The sequence below is a fragment of the Chiloscyllium plagiosum genome, unplaced genomic scaffold (assembly GCF_037043375.1).
Source record: "Chiloscyllium plagiosum isolate Xiang-an unplaced genomic scaffold, Cpla_swu_hap1 HiC_scaffold_8, whole genome shotgun sequence".
Classification (NCBI taxonomy): Eukaryota; Metazoa; Chordata; class Chondrichthyes; order Orectolobiformes; family Hemiscylliidae; genus Chiloscyllium; species Chiloscyllium plagiosum.
This window is the reverse complement of record NW_028270146.1, coordinates 10,813,567-10,830,905: the sequence shown is the minus strand read 5'-3', so window position 1 is coordinate 10,830,905 and position 17,339 is coordinate 10,813,567. Positions and strand designations below refer to the sequence as shown.

Below are 17,339 nucleotides of genomic sequence, written 5' to 3'. Positions count from 1 at the left end.
ATACCGTTGAAGTTAAAGTCAGATCTACCATGATCTTATTGAATAATGGAGCAGGCTCCTTCTACTTCATGGCAAAAGTGAGGACTGCAGATGCTTGAAATCAGAGTCTAGATTAGAGTGGTGCTGGAAAAGCACAGCAGGTCAGGCAGTATTCGAGGAGCAGGAAAATTGATGTTTCGGGCAAAAGCCCTTTACTTCATGATTGCATGCCATCTGGTTCATTCATTTTGTTCCTTTCTAACGATTGCTAGAGTGGTTGAGTGTCTTGCTGTGGGTCATGAATCAGTTTTCATGATTATCAGGATTATCAGTATACTTTTAACTCCAGGTTTTAATTGAATTCAAATTGCACAATCTGGCTTCAAACCCAGGTGTCAACAAATCATCTGGGTCTCTGGAATACTAGGCCAACTCTTCCCCCTTCTGTAGGCAAGCTAGAAACTGGTAATCAGCACTGAAAATGTAACTATAACCTAAGATAAATTAATCTTTTAAAATATAAGTTTCAGCATGAGGTGATAAAAAATTGTGCATATCAAATTCATACGGTACATTTTCTTCTCAGCATTTCTTCACAGATGACGAACTTAGGAGTGGGTGCAATCAGACTCTCACAAACTCAGGTTTTCAGTTTTGTTGTCAGTAGAGGTTTAGAATTGGCTGTTGAAGGTGATAGATACAGCTCTCTTTCTACTGTTGCAAAAAGCTTAAGCTCTCTCTCTGCTGCTAGATGGTTTCTTTAAGTGTTCCTTTCTCCTGCCCTGGAGAAGATAGCTCTGCCAAAGGAGTCATAGGATGCAACTACATTGGAACAGTTGATTAGTAGATAAATGATATATTGTTTTATTACATTTTTCAATATGGCTATGCTTTTTTTGTTGTTTGCACTTAATTCTTACAATACAGTTAAAATGTGTTTTGCTTAAAGGCTAGCGGTAGACCAAACAAATCACACCTGGAACACAGTGCCTTGCACTTGCCTTTAAATAACCTAAAAAGTTATGAGCGTCGTCTGTCTCCTTGACATATTTTGAGGGGAATTAGTCTAGTCCGTAACAAGAGTACTTGTCCCTCCATTCTGCTCACCAATAGCCAGCTCCTAGCACTTCAATGTTTGTGATGTAGTCTTGTGAGCTGATCTTGAGGATGCTGCAGAGACAGTACTGATAGAAGTGGTCTAAAAAATGTACAGGACAATGGTGCAGGAACTATGATTTGGTGTCGTACAAAAAAAAAGGTGAGCTCTAATGCTTTGTACATCTCGAGCTCTGAAGCGGTAGTTACTTCACATTAGTTTGTAGAATCTGCAAACTGTGCTGTTTGATTTTGAAAGCCTAATTTCAAATTTCTTGTCCATGTTGGCATTGAAGTAGATGACACTCCCCAATAGGTAAGCTGCTTGACGAATTCCAGCTTGATTCCCTTGATGACAATGCTGGGCAGTATATATTTTGCAGCTCCAGACTGATGCAAAACTTCAGTTTTCTTTAAATTGATTCTTAACTCAAAGAGTTGGGCTGCTTCAGAAAAACACATTAAACGGGCAAGTCTGACTGACTGTGAACCAGAATGGTGCAATTATCAGAACTAAAATGTAGTTCATGCATTAGGTTTCTTGTGTCTTTGTGAGGTCAAAAAGACTTCCAACAATTTGAAAGCATATGTAACCTTCCTCAAGGTCTTCTTCTAGTATGATACTGCAGTAGACAAAGATGGTGGGAAATATGACTGGGGCCAGCATATATCCCTGCTGCAAGCCACTGTAATTGTGTAAGTGACTCAGGAGGATTAGTGTTGTGCTGGTCATATTGTATTGATTTTTGTTAAAATGCTTTATCATTGTTGGATATAATTTATAATCCAATGAATTAACATTTTAAATGCAGTAAAAGATTGAGAAAGTGATAAACAACCCTGATTTAAATGCAATTCAAACAAGCTCATAAGCTTGTTTATCTTTCAAAGACAGAGTTGAATAGTGTAACAAACTTGAATAATAGATTTATGGACTTTTTAAATAGAGTCAGGATGTCTATTGTTATCTCCATTAAAAATGTAGTAATTCTGGGGGAAAAAATGTCATAAGACTCCATTAGAAACATACGTTATGACTTTCCAGAAGTAAGGGAAAAGTTAGATGTGAAATGGATTCCATTTGAATTTCTGCTTGAGAAATGGGTGTGTGGACCTGATAAGAGAGTGGGTGTAAGATATCGATTCTGAGTAGAGACTTGGTCAAAGGTCTCCAGTTCCACCACAGAACACACCAGATGGCCTCCTTCTTTAAAGGCTGCAATTTCCCATTTCACATGATTGATGATGCCCTCCAGTGCATCTCATCCACTTCCTGCACCTCTGCCCTTGAACCCACCCCTCCAACTGCAACAAGGACAGAACCCCCTTGGTTCTTACCTTCCATCCCATCAACCTCCATATACACTGCATCTTCCTCCGCCATTTCCGCCACTGATAAATGGACTCCACCATTAGAGATATATTTCCCTCCCCACCCCTATCCACTTTCCCCTCTGCGACTCTTGTCAGGTCCGTGTCTCTCTCTCACCTTCCCCTGCCACAGCAGGAATTGCAAAACCTTCACCCACATCACCCTCCCTCTTACCTCCATCCAAGGCCCAAAGGGAGCCTTCCATATCCAAGATTTCATCTGCACTTCCACACTTTACTGTTTCGGTTGCTCCCAATGCGGTATCCTCTACATAGGGGGAGACAGGATGCCTACTCACAGGGAACATCACCGGGACACTCGCACCAACCAACCTTACCACGCCGTGGCCGAACACTTCAACTCCCCCTCCCACTCCGCCAAGGACACGCAGGTCCTGGGCTGTGTCCATCACTACTCCCTAACCACCTGACACCTGGAGGAAGAACACATCTTCTATCTCAGGATCCTCCTGCCCCATGGCATCAATGTGGATTTCATCAGTTTCCTAATTTCCCCTCCTCCCCACCTTATCCCAGTTCCAACCTTCCAACTCAGCACTGCCCTCATGATCTGTCCATCTTCCTTCCCACCTATCCACTCCACCCTCCTCTCTGATCTATCACAGTTAACCCCACCTATCGCACTCTCAGCAACCTTTCCCCCAGCCCCATTCTTGATGAAGGGCTTTTGGCTGACACGTCAATTCTCCTTCCTACTCTGATGCTGCCTGACCTACTGTGCTTTTCCAGCATCTCTCGACTCTAATCTGCAAGTCCTCACTTTCACCAAAAGGTTCATTTACAGAGTCATGGAAACAGGCCCTTCAGCCCAACTCATCCATGCCAACCAGGTTTCCTAAATTGAACTCGTCCCATTTTCCTGCATTTGGCCCATATGCTCCTAAATGTTTCCTATTAATGTACATGTCCAAATGTATTTTAAATTTCATAATTCTACTTGTCTCTCACATTTCCTCTGACAGGTTGTTCAATATATACCACCACGCTCTGTATGAAAACATTGCCCTTCAGGGCCCTTGTAAATCTTTCCATTCCCCTTAAAACTATGCCATCTAATTTTGGACTCCCCTAGCCTGGGGACAAGACCCGGGCCATTAACCTTATCTATGCTCATGATTTTACAAAGCTTTAAGGTCACCCGAGCCTTTGCCACTCCAGGGAAAACAGTCTCAGCCTATCTAGCCTCTTCTTAAACTCATACCCTTCAGTTTATGTCACATTCTTTTACATCTATTTTTCACTCCATCCTCTTTAATAACATCCTTCATGTAACAGGGCAACCAGAAGTTTACGCAGTACTCCAAACGTGGCCTTACCAACTTGCCTTGTACAGCTTTAATATGACAGCCCAACTCGTTCTGACCGATGAAGGCAAGCATGCCAAACAGTTTCTTCACTACTGTCTACCTAGGACGTCACTTTCAAGGAACTATGTACCTTCACCCCTAGGTCTCTCTGACTGACAACAGGGCAATTTGATTTGGGAATAGACAGAAACAGTTAGAGGTTTGCTTTGATGAAAATGCATTTCATTGGATTGAGAGCCAAGAGGAAGACAATGTAATTTAGGCCTGCATTTCAAGCAGAGAAATTACCAAATGGAATGCACAAGGGGCTGTCAGTTTGGATCTTGTGATTTAAAAAAACAGCTGGAAGATTTACTTTAGCTGGATCTAATGGAAGAATCTACAGTGGCCCTCAGAGCCTTGTGATAGAAATCAGTCAGCAGTTAGCTTGGAAGGCAGTTGGATATCTGACAATAACCTGTACCACAGATGAAGCAATTGTACTCATGAGGTCAGCTTAGGTCACACAGTCAAACCAAAAAAAACCACATTGGAATCTATCACAGACGAACAGCTGGAACATTAAGGAAAATTAAAGTAAACTCTAGTGAGCTATGGCATAACTTTAGGGTTAGTTCCAGAGAATGCGAATGAAGCTTCAAGATTTCATAAGATAAGGAAACTTAACCTTTTAAAAATTCTTTCATGGGACATGTGCATCACTGGCAAAACCAGCATTTACTAGCCATCACTAATTGAGCTTGAACTGAATCGCTTACTTTGTTATTTGAAAGAATATTACTGGTCCAGTGATATTACCACCATCTCCTCTCAAACTTTGCGATGGTGATTACTGGGGTGAGTAGATGTGAGTTCACAACATATGCATAAGCTTTACTCTTCAATTAATAACATTTGGTTTGTTTAGCTTCTCTTTAAAGACAATAAAAGTTCACTTTTTATTAACAACCAGGAAATCTTCGGCATGACGAAAAGCAGAGTACCAGAGTGCTGGAGAAACCAAGCAGATTTGGCAACGTCTGGGAGATAGAAACAGAGTTTCAAATCAAAAAGAGTAAAATCAGAACTGAAATGTTAACTTTGATTCTGTCTCCCCAGATGCTGCCACACCTTTGGCATATTTCTGTTGGTTGATTGCAGGGTATAGAGATTGTTTTTTAAAACATGTCAACAATCCTGAATAGGATCATAAGCAAGGAAAACAAGCTGGGCAAGAGAGGAGGAAAAAGATGAAGTATTAAAAACTCTTGACGTTTGAAATGGGAAGAAGGTTCCTAATTTAAGTAAACACTGATATTAAACCCTTTAAAGCGGAGTCACTTTTATGTGTATATCAAATGTTAAAATATAAATTTCACAAAGTCTCATTAAATAGAATCAAACAATGCTTAAATAAAGTAGAATGACTGTATCTGAAGGTTTGCATAATGTCTCATGGATTGTAAAACAGTCATACACCATTTTAATAGGGCACAAAGTCTTTGTCACAGATGTCTCCAAGGGAATAATATAAATATAAGATTGTAAACAGTTATGATTTCACATTAATAGCTTGCATTTATAGAATACATACAATGCAGAAAAATATCAAGCTAAAAGGGAGAGATATTAGGAGGGATAAAACCACCTCTCGGACTATTAAAGTGTCTTTATATGAGGACAGTCTAGTGAAGAATAAGGTTCGACTTGAGGAATTCTTGGACAACTCAGACCTTAAGGTTCGAACAGCCAAAGAGCACAGCCAGTGTACGAAGCTCCTCGCCAATCTCATAAACCGGGAACATTAGCTTTCCTATTGTTCAAACCTGCTTATCCCTCAATTCCCAAAGAACACAAGAATAGCAAGTATTAAAAATATTCAGATTGAGCAGCAAAGGAGACAGAAATGTCAGTGACACAATGGCCAAAACTCCAACAAAAAAAGCTGCCCAGCACTTAACCTTGTGTAACCTGAAATACTCAAGTTAGAACATGATGCACCAAGAAATACCCTCTACAGCTTTAAAAATAAAGACTCACAAAAACAGGGTTTGAAGTAAATCAACAAATCAGTTCAAGGTCGACTGCACAGATTCTTGGCCGATAGAATTTTTAATTGACATAGTGGACAACTTCAAGTTATGCTCACGGATTTCTCACTATAAGAGCTATGATATGGTAAAAATCATACAATATCATAATAAAAACTGTAAATTTTGAAAATCAAGAAAAGAGAAAATGCTGGATTAGGCTACAGGTCCATTGGTTACCTAGACCAATTGACCTGTCCTTTCCTTGCAGATCTTTATGGACCAGAAGTGCGCCCGAATGTAGCCTTTTGCTCTTTTATTTGACTTTGTATCAGAGTGGCTACATCAATTCTGTACAGTGCATCAATTAACAGCAGCACGCACTAGCCACATTTAGAGCCAGAGGTGGCTATTTAGTCAGAAACTAGTAATGTTTTCCAGGTGCCTCCCTCTCTATTTTCTTTAAAATTGATTTATTAAGGAAACAGCTGCAATTACAACAATATAATTTAGAACACATTTCCTGCTAAATCATCCATTTTATTCTTTACGGTTCCACACTCTGAAATAATTAACACTGCAATATTCTCTCCAATCTGAAATTATTCTGTCAGAACACGGGCTTCGTAACATTATTCCAGTGTATTACAGTATAATGTATAAATATGCTTCTAACAATCTGTCATTATGGTGACACCTAGAAGACTCCACCGGATTGATGAGGGCAGACTCTGTAATCATCCAGTAACTCAAACAAAAAAATACAAGTGACGAGACTTTTAAAAGTATTGCATTTCACATATAAAATAATAATTACTGTTATGACATTTGATTTTTTTTGACAGTTTAGAACAGATGGGATTTTTCCAGCATTCTCCAAATCTGATTTCCATACATTTTCCTGTCGTGTGGCTGAATATGCTTCAAAAGCCTTTTTTTATCCTCTCCATCTCCCCTTCTATTAGGGTCTATCAATTTAAAACGACAGACAGGGTTAATTGTTGCTAGCAATGTTTGTATGAGTGTAAAAAGGCTTTTGCAGGAAGACGATGACAGGCAATGTTGAAACCTGACAACTAATTTCACACGCCCAGATTCTGGCTTGTGACAATTAAGCAGTACCTGTCATTTCAACAGGGCTATTTATTTCTTAAAAGGCCGATAACCTGCTTTAATTTAAAATAAGTCTTAAAAATTAGACACATTAGCTGGAATTCAACATTTCAACATTTGTTCAAGGAAACAGCTGCAAGTTCAGGATCCAAGCTTTTAAGAATGGTGTAGCTGATTCATCTCATAAGTGAGGGCCATCTACTGGAATAACATTGAATAAAGAGGCAGTATCTTCTCATCCTACAGCACCATAAGCCAGGACTAAGAGGGCTAACATACTTCATTCCCAACATCTCATATCTGATGCAACTAAATGAAAAGTGTATACTTGAAAGAACAGCATTCTCAGTTAGTACTGAATAAAATGTGACTGTGCAAATTCAGGAAATTGAACAGATTCAAAGAAGTTGTTGGAGGAGGAAAGTTCAAAACAAATTCTCTGTTGGATCATTGAAACTTTTTACAAGTTGGATTATTTCAGTTGGATTTCCATCTTCCACCACATTTTATTAAGTCCGTGTATACTGGAACAAAGCAAAAAAGTGAAGGGTAGCTGTCAACATTAACAATGCCAGCAATTAATATTGGTCACGCATCTTAACCTGGTGAACACAGTATGTGTGCCCACCAACAGCATGGTCTTTTTATTCTTTCCATCTCTTCTCTGTACAAACGCTGCACTTCTGCACTCCCTAAAAAGTCCTCATTTAAAGTTGCCATTTTTGTGCTCCTACAAGATTAAGAAAGTGTTCAAAACTCCAAAATGTTATAATGATTCATGTTTCAAAGTGACACCATAGTAAGAACTTTGCAACTTTCATCACTGTTGAGAATAACCAAGCAGAGAGAGTAGGGCCCAACTGGGGTCCAAAGTCGGGATCTGCGAGTCAGAAGACAAAAGTTGAGGTTTTAAATAAATACTTTACATCTTTACACACTACAGAGAAGGATAATATAGGTAATGAAATCAGAGAGGTGAACGAAATAGCATCAAAAAGGGAGGAAATGAGTGGTTTTAACAGGCTTAATATTTGATAAATCTCAAGACCCTGATGAGATGCACCCCAAATTGTTGTGGAATGTAAGGAAGGGGATTACAGAGGCTCTTGGCGTTAATTTTCAAATTACTTTGGCCACAGAAGAGGTGCCAGAGGACTGGAGATAATTTAGTACCACAGTTCAAGAAGAATGATTGGGTCAAGTAAGAAAACCACAGACCAGTGAATCTAACACCAGTGGTGGAGAAACTATGGAACAAAACTTTAAAGGACAGAATTAATCTACACTTGCAGAGACAAGGAAGGAAGAATAGTCAGCTTAGCTTTGTCAGGAAAGATAATGACTAATAGATCTAATTTAAGCTTTTTGTTTGAGACAACAGTGAGGCATGTTGATAAAGGGTGGTGCAACTTCTACACTCAATTCAGAAAGGCCTTTGTCAAGGTCTCACATGGGAAATTTAGTAAATTTGATCTAAAATTGGCTTGGTGGCAGGAGGCAGAGGATGGTCAAAGATTGTTTTTTTGATTGGAAATCTTAAGAGGTATGATTAATAAGATCGCAAATGACAAAAATTAGTATGGTAAATAGTGAGGAACAAAACTTTGGACTACTGGATGATATAGACAGGCTGTCAGATGTGCAGAAAAGTAACTAACTTAATCCTAAAATATGAGAAGTGATGCATTTTGCAAGGACTGACAAGACTAGGGAATACACAATGAATGGTCGGACCTTAACAAGTACTGAGGATCAGCGGGACCTTGGTATTAATATTCATAAATCCTTGAAGGCAGGAGTTATGGTAGATAGGGTGGTTAGGATCCATTGGGATACTTGCTTTTGTTAGTTGAGCCATCGAACACAAGAACAAGGCAGTTATTATGGAGCTGTACAAAACAATGGTTTGGCCACAGCTGGGGTACTGTGTGCAGTTCTGATCGCTACATTACAGGAAAGATGTGATTTTAAACTGGGGTGTGGGAGAATCCACCAGGATGTTGCTTGGCTGGATTTCAACTGGTTGAGGTTGAAATGTTTTCCAACCATCCTATAGACAATGCCCACACCACTGGAAAGCTTGTTCCCGACAAGAAGAATGGCGGCAATGAAGATAGAGAAAAGGATGGAGGTGATGACAAAACACTGCTTGACCTCAAGAGGATTCTTTAATATTTCCATTGGTGAGGACCATCACCAACATCTTATCACAGAGGAGACAGAAGACTTTGGTGAATTTCACTGGACATCCTTTGGCAGGATCTTTCATAGTACTTCCCAATTGAAGGAGTCAAAACCTTTGGTCAGCCAAGAAGAAAACACTGACCTCACTTGTGGAATTTCAGCATGCGGATGACAATATCATCTCTGCTTTCTCAGAAGAGCATCTTCCAGCCTCACTTAATTCCAAAACATACCAAAAAACTGATCTCAGCCTCAAGAAAATGCAAATCCTTTAACCAACCTATTCCAGGTCGAATTCTGGCTCATCCCTCCATTAAGATCAACTGAGAAATCCTCCCAAATGTGGAACATTCCTCCTACCTGACAAGCTACCTTTTATCGAAGGCTGACATTGGATGCGATATTAAATCTCCACACTGGTCTGTAGGTACCATCCTCAGATGGCTAAAGATGAGTGTCTTTGGTGACTGTGACATTATTGCTGATATCAAGAACCTTGTGCATAAGGCAGTCAGCCTTCCGACTCTTCTACATTGCTCCAAAACCTGGTCTATGTGTACTCACCACTTCAGTGCTGCTTCAGACAGATTCTTTGTATTAGCTGGGAGGACAGGCATACTAAGTGCAGCATCCTTGAAGCAGCCAAAAGCACCATTCAAAACCCATCCGCTGGGCTAGCCACAGGCTCAGGATGCTCGAGTTCTGACTACCAAAGTAAACCATCTTCACTCAGCTCAAACGAGTGGTGGACAAAAAAAAAAAAAAAAAAGTGTTTTGAGACTTCTATAATGCGTTTCTTCATGGATATCAACATATGGGAGATCCTCATTCAAAAGAAACTGACTTGGAGATAAGTCCAACATGAAGGATCACAATTCTTTGAGACACATAGCAACAAGAGAACAGAAAAGAAAAGAAAGGAATGCATGCAAGGACCAATTCCACCTTCGAAAAACACTTGCAAAGTGAGCAGTCGAAGAAGTTGCTCCAGAACTGGGCTCATCAGTCAAGCACAGACCCATGACCAGTGACAGCTTCCCAGGTGGACAATCAAATCTGTTGAGTGATTGTCACCACCAATGCCTGATTCAGCTATGAAGAGACACTAGATAGGCTGAGGTTGCTTTCCTCAAGTCAGAAGTCATGTGACACCAGGTTATAGTCCAATAGGTTTATGTGAAATCTCAAGCAGTGTTCCTTCGTCAGGAGGGGTGGAAGGAAGCGCAGAGGGAACTTCACATGTTTTTCTTAAAGCAGAGAAGGTGGAGGGGGGCTCCTGATTGAGGTGCATAAATTATGAGGTGTATAGATAAGATTTATTTTCTCCTTAGTAGAAGAGACAATAACATGGGATACCAATTTCAGCTAAAGATTTAAAATGGTTTTGAGGAAGAATATTGTCAAGTAGAGGGAGCATTACCTGAATTCTCTGCCTGAAAGGGTGCTAGAGGTAGGAACGTTTAAGTAGCACTTAGACGAACATTTCAAATATCATAGCATACAAGACTATGAGTTAGGTACATGATAACTGACATGGACACAATGGACTGAAGGGTCTCTTTCCAAACAGTAAAATGTTAAAAACAGTTGTTTCGGTCCCAGAGAAAAAAGGATTAAAAGGAAGATTTCTTTGACTGAATGCCACTGACTCTTAATCCAAAATGTTCACAAAGACAAGATACAATTTGCTTGTAATACCCTTCATGTAGAACAGTCATCAACATTCAGAGTCGAGACTGCGGTGCTGGAAAAGCACAGGTCAGGCAGCATCCGAGAAGCAGGAGAATCGACGTTTCAGGCATTAGCCCTTCACTATTCCCGATGAAGGGATTATGTGAAATGTCGATTCTCCTGCTCCATGAATGCTGCCTGACCTGCTGTGCTTTTCCAGTGCCACACTCTCGATTCTGATCTCCAACATGTGCAGTCCTCACTTTCTCCTAGTCATCAAAATTTACCATGTCAGTATAATCAAAGAATACGTGCCGAGATGGTATATCAAAAGGACAGTGCACCATTCAAAGTCTGATTAAGAAACAGACAACCGAGCGGAATTAAGACAAAAAGCAACTTATTCCTGCCTCCAAAATCAACTTTCCAGATTCTATACACTATAGGCTTTAATATGAGCTTATAGTTTTACAAAGCAGTGCAAACAGGCAAATTGAGAGGGATTGCCTGTAATTAATTAAAAATGTCAATCTCTTGTAGAGTTACTATTTTCTAACAGTTAACAGGGGGCCACATATAATGTTATTTCATTCTTTTTCGCAGAGATGATGTTGAATGCGAGAAATAAGCAAGTTTAAAGCAAAACAGTTTTATCTAAAGTGCACGGACACTGGATTTTAATTCTCAATGATGTGAAGTACCTGTTTATAACACTACTTACACATTCAAACATTCTTGAACTTTCAGGTGCTTGCATTAGAAAGATAACAAAAAGGAGAAGACAAATATTGAAAAGGTAAGAAGTTAAAATTATAACACAAAGCTTTTCAACCCACACGACCTAACAGTTACAGATTTAACACTCACCTTCTTACTCCTCATGTAAGATAGCCGCCCTTCGTGGGCATCAGGGTACGTACAAAACAGATACGTTGTGATAGCATGTTTTAGGAATGAATCACCAAGCATCTCCAGGCGCTCCAAATTGAACCCGTCGCTAGCATTTGACAACGTCAAAGCCTGGAGAATCAGACCGGGGTTGGGGCCGAGGGTTTCGGTTGTATATATGCCAGGGGGGCAACTGCCCGAATCCAAAATCCATTGCGGAATTGCCAGAGGCTCTGAGGAATTGCAGGAAACTGCCTCTTTTGAGCAACAATCTGAGGTAGATTTGTTAGTAATTCCGTCTAGGTTATTACTTTGTAGATTACATTCAACTTGGGGCTTGGGCTGGTTCTCTCTGTGGTGTGTACTACGCACGGGAACTGAGGTAGCTGGTTGTATGAGTAAGTCATGCCTGCAGGAGTTAAGTTGATTTTGATGGCAAATGCAACCCTTGTTTAGCAGTTCAGCATTTCCATTGGTTAGATTTTCGGTACAAACTATGCCATTTACTGGTATTGTGCTCTTGGTGATTTTGTCAGCACTGAAGAACTTTTTGGGTGACAGACTCTTGGTAGATGTTTTGCTGTTCAGAGACGGTTGAAGAAGGTTCTCCATGAAGGGGGGCTCATTGATAGCACCTCGATGTGCAGCATCTTCAGGGGCTACAGTTGTGCTGTGCATACAGTAAGTCTCATTTTCATCTGTACAGGAGCTGGTTGTCAAGATGTAAGCTTTGCTGTCTATAGATTTTTTCCACCCAAAATCTAGGTTGGGATACCTAACACAACAGAGATCATAAGTTTACGAAACAAAACAAATTCTGGAGAAAACATCGGCATATGTTATTAAAAATAAAAGTAACTTTCCCAAAGGGAAATTCTGAAGCATATTTATAAATTTAGGAGCAAAATTGTTAAACTTATATCAAGGATTCATAGACCATTACAAGTCAACTATACTGGTTGAGGTTTGGAGTCATATGTAGCCAGGGAGGAGAGGGACAGTATGTTCCTTTATGAGAAGAACATTGATGAACCAGTTGAAATCCTATTTACTCTAAATAACTATATTTATTGGACTGAATTTTAATTCATGACCTCTGAGTTGCTCAAGTGTATGATGATTCGCTATGCCATTTCTTACCACTATCCTACTGAAAGCAAAGCTTATCATACTAACACTACTTTTATATTCTAACTCGGGAACAAAAGTTGGAGAAATGGTGGTCTTTCCCCTATGTTTGATGCCATCTATACTTTTCAATCTCAGTGGTGTCCTGAAAAAAAGCCCTGATAAGACAGTCAGATTTCTCAGTAAGGATCTACAAATGAGAATACCTAATTCCTGGTTACAGTAGTCATAGAGATGTATAGCATGGAAACAGACCCTTCGGTCCAACCTGTCCACGCCGACCAGATATCCCAACCCAATCTAGTCCCACCTGCCCATATCCCTCCAAACCCTACCTATTCATATACCCATCCAAATGCCTCTTAAATGTCACAATTGTATCAGCCTCCACCACATCCTCTGGCAACTCATTCCATACGCGCACCACCCTCTGCGTGAAAAAGTTGCCCCTTAGGTCTCTTTTAAAATCTTTCCTCTCTCACCCTAAACCTATGCCCTCTAGTTCTGGATTCCCAGATCCCAGGGAAAAGACTTTGTCTATTTATCCTATCCATGCCCCTCAATTTTGTAAGTCTCCATAAGGTCACCCCTCAGCCTCCGACGCTCCATGGAAAACAGCCCCAGCCTGTTCAGCCTCTCCCTATAGCTCAAATCCTCCAACCCTGGCAACATCTTTTCTGAACCCTTTCAAGTTTCACAACACCTTTCCGATAGGAAGGAGACCAGAATTGCACGCAATATTCCAACAGTGGCCTAACCAATGTCCTGTACAGTCGCAACATGACCTCCCAACTCCTGTACTCAATACTCTGACCAATAAAAGAAAACATACTAAACGCCTTCTTCACTATCCTATCTACCTGCGACTCCACTTTCAAGGAACTAACAACCTGCACTACAAGGTCTCTTTGTTCAGCAACACTCCCTAGAACCTTACCATTAAGTGTATAAGTCCTGCTAAGATTTGCTTTCCCAAAATGCAGCACCTCGCATTTATCTGAATTAAACTCCATCTGCCACTTCTCAGCCCATTGACCCATGTGGTCCAGATCCTGTTGTAATCTGAGGAAACCCTCTTCGCTGTCCACTACACCTCCAATTTTGGTGTCATCTGCAAGCTTACTAACTGTACCTCTTATGATCACATCCAAATTATTTATGTAAATGACAAAAAGTAGAGGACCCAGCACCAATCCTTATGGCACTCCACTGGTCACAGGCCTCCAGTCTGAAAAACAACCCTCCACCGCCATCACCCTCTGTCTTCTACCTTTGAGCCAGTTCTATATCCAAATGGCTAGTACTCCCTTTATTCCATGAGATCTAACCTTGCTAATCAGTGTCCCATGGGCAACCTTGTCGAATGCCTTACTGAAGTCCATATAGATCACATCTACTGCTCTGCCCTCATCAATCTTCTTTGTTACTTCCTCAACTCCATAATTTGAGATTAGATGGCTATTACTTGCTGTTTTTTAACTAGTGTATAAATTAGACAGCATCACACCCTAAAAGGGGGAAAGGGTTTCACAGAATCATTCTGCAGTTTCTTTCCTTAGATATAGGGGACCAAAACTGTTCACAGTATTCCAATTAAATTCAGACTAGTGCCTTGTATAATTTTAGCAAAACATCCATAAATTTTGTACTCCAATCCCTTTGTAACAAAGATCTATTATCCACTGAACCTCAAAGTCAACATTTTTTTTGATTCACGCACAAGGGTGGCTCAGTGGTTAGCACTGATGCCTCAGTGCCAGGGACTCAGGTTCGATTCCAGCCTTGGGTGACGTTCTCCCAGTGTCTGCATGAGGTTTCATTGGGTGCTCTGATTTCTTCCCACAGTCCAAAGATATGCAGTTTAAGTGGACTGGACATACTAAACTGTTTTAGTGTCCAGGGATGTGTAGGGTAGATGGATTAGCCATAGTAAATGCAGGGGAAGAGTCGGGTCTGGGTGGAACGTTCTTTGGAAGGTCAGTGCAGACTTGATGGGGGTAAATAGTCTCTTTCCACACTATAGGGATTCTATGATTCCCAAATCCCTGATCCAAAATTCAGTTTCTTTATTCATCCCGACATCACATTCCATCTGCCATATTTTAGCCCAATCACATAAACCTGTCTATACCCATCTGCACACCCTGCCAGCCTCACTACTTGCTTTCTCACCTATTTTTGTGTCATCTGTAAACTTAGCAATAGTACACTCACTTCTGTCATCCAAGTCATAGCATGGTCCCTGCACTGATCCCTGTGGCACGCTATTAGTTAAGCTTGGAGACTCATTTCATAAATTTTTAGATTAGATTAGATTACTTACAGTGTGAAAACAGGCCCTTCGGTCCAACAAGTCCACACTGACCCGCCGAAGCGCAACCCACCCAGACCCATTCCCCTACATTTACTCCTTCACCTAACTCTACGGGCAATTTAGCATGGCCAATTCACCTAACCTGCACATCTTTGGACTGTGGGAGGAAACCGGAGCACCCAGAGGAAACCCACACAGACACACGGGGAGAATGTGCAAACTCCATACAGTCGCCTGAGGCGGGAATTGAACCCGGGTCTCTGGCGTTGTGAGGCAGCAGTGCTAACCACTGTGCCGCCCAAGCTCATTTCAAGATCCTCATTCTCAGAAAGATTTATAGGATAAAGAAAAGAATGCAACTCAGCTTTGCAATCTTCACCATGGCATTGTGCAGTTAATGAATTTGTTGTGTGTTGCTAGAGTCAGGCAGTCTACCTCAGCTCTTGAACTAATGCTGCTCTGCCCACTTTACAAAACCAGCTCCATAGAAGTATACCATTTTTTTTTCATTCGCCTCCTGATTCCAAGTCATTAAGTTTGCTTGGCCACATTTAGGGCCATACACCTAATTATATAAGCCCATATCAAGCTGTCGATACCAACTGGTCATGATGTCCTACTGTCAGACTTATCCATCAATGAAGCAACAGTCCATTGCAAAAATCTGCAAGTTTACAAAAATGAAATTGAATATTCCAGTGAACAGGGGTTGCGGGACACAGTGATAGTAACTGATTTGCCTCCAGGGTTATCAGGCTCTTAGACTACAGTTTAGACATCAGCAATTATACAGCACACTTCAAATACAAAGAAAACAAATCTTTTTGTTTATCACTCGCAGTATGTGATGGAGAACACTTGATAATAGCTGCAGCCTTCACAACAAAGTTCAGTGAACTCTCAGCCTTCAGATGACTGGCACAGCAATTGCTGAAACCTGCAGGGATACTTCAGTCCAACCAATCACTTAAGTGAGCAAACATTTATATAAGTAGTCAGGATTTTGCTGTAATACAATCTTCAGTCTGTGATGACATAATGTTAACAGCCTCAAGCCAAGCTGTACACATGCTATGTATAGACCCTCCCTGAAGCTTACTGCAAGTTACTCTCAAAAAAAACGGCACAAGGTCACATGGATGAAATCCCCTCAAATGAGACAAAGTCACCAACAGAAGTTAGCATTTTTAAACTTTAAAAGCATACCTTGAACATTACACAATCAGACACTAAGGACTAAGTTCAAGGTGGTAATCGAATCTCAGGGTTCAGATGACGTTATAAACCACTTAATAGTTGCCTTCACGGTTTTAGGAAGTCTGAACCCCCTCTATTAGATTAGAGCCTTGTAAATTCCTTCCCAAGAGAGTTGCTATTTTGTATAATACAATAATCACTGTAAAAACTGTTGCGTTGCTGGTGTTTACCCTGGACTGTTACCAGCATTCCTGATTTGAACTTCATCTCCTATGTCAACTGCAGTGATGCTTGGTCCAAATACACTTACTACAATGTGATCTGATACTTCCAAATGCTGTAAGTTAAGATTCCTAGGTTTTCAAAAGAACAGCATTGTTGTTTCAGGAACTTCTAAATGGAAATCCCTACAGATCTTAAATATACATTTGGACATGCCCAACTTTATAGACTGATTAGAAACTAAAATGAGTAAATTTACAAGGTAAAGAAATTTAAAAATGCCATGCTATCTTTTTCATTTTACTTTAAAATAGAGTTTACTATTTTACAATAAATATTCACTTTTCAATTTATTCCTATTGATATCACTCATATTCAATTTCCTGGCCAAAAGGACAAGAATATTAGAAACCGGTTGGGGTGAGCCATTCTGCCCTTTGAGCTTACACTGTGGTAAGACCTTCTAGCCCAAATCCACTTTCTTATTCTTTCCACCTATCACTAAATACATGAAAATCTTTCAATCATTGCTCTGAATATTTTCAATGACTAAGCATCCACAGCCTTTGACAGAGAATTCCAAGCCCTGCAACCATCAGTAAAATTCCTTCTCAACTCAGTCTTAAATTTGAAATTATTGTAGATTCCCTAGCCAGTATGTATTTTAATGATATCACTTCTCAATCTGTTACATTGCATGGAGAATATAGAATTTTGCCTCCTTAGAAGATTATACCCCGATAGCAGGAATTAAAAAAATTGCTATTAGCACCCAACGTGTAGTCCCCCCAAATATATAAATGCAGTGAAACATTTTACTTTCTTCTCCAAATCAATCTC

The 17,339-nt window shown here is 40.3% G+C and overlaps 1 protein-coding gene across 2 annotated transcripts in view; it reads right to left on the bottom strand.

Moving 5' to 3' along the window:
• The window catches only part of dicer1 (dicer 1, ribonuclease type III), a 186,111-nt gene that overhangs the window by 19,755 nt on the left and 149,017 nt on the right, over window positions 1–17,339 (bottom strand). For both annotated transcript variants that reach the window (XM_043696915.2, XM_087989583.1), the window contains one exon: window positions 11,618–12,413. In XM_043696915.2, coding sequence (XP_043552850.2) covers window positions 11,618–12,413 — 796 coding nt within the window. The remainder of the gene's footprint in view (window positions 1–11,617; window positions 12,414–17,339) is intronic.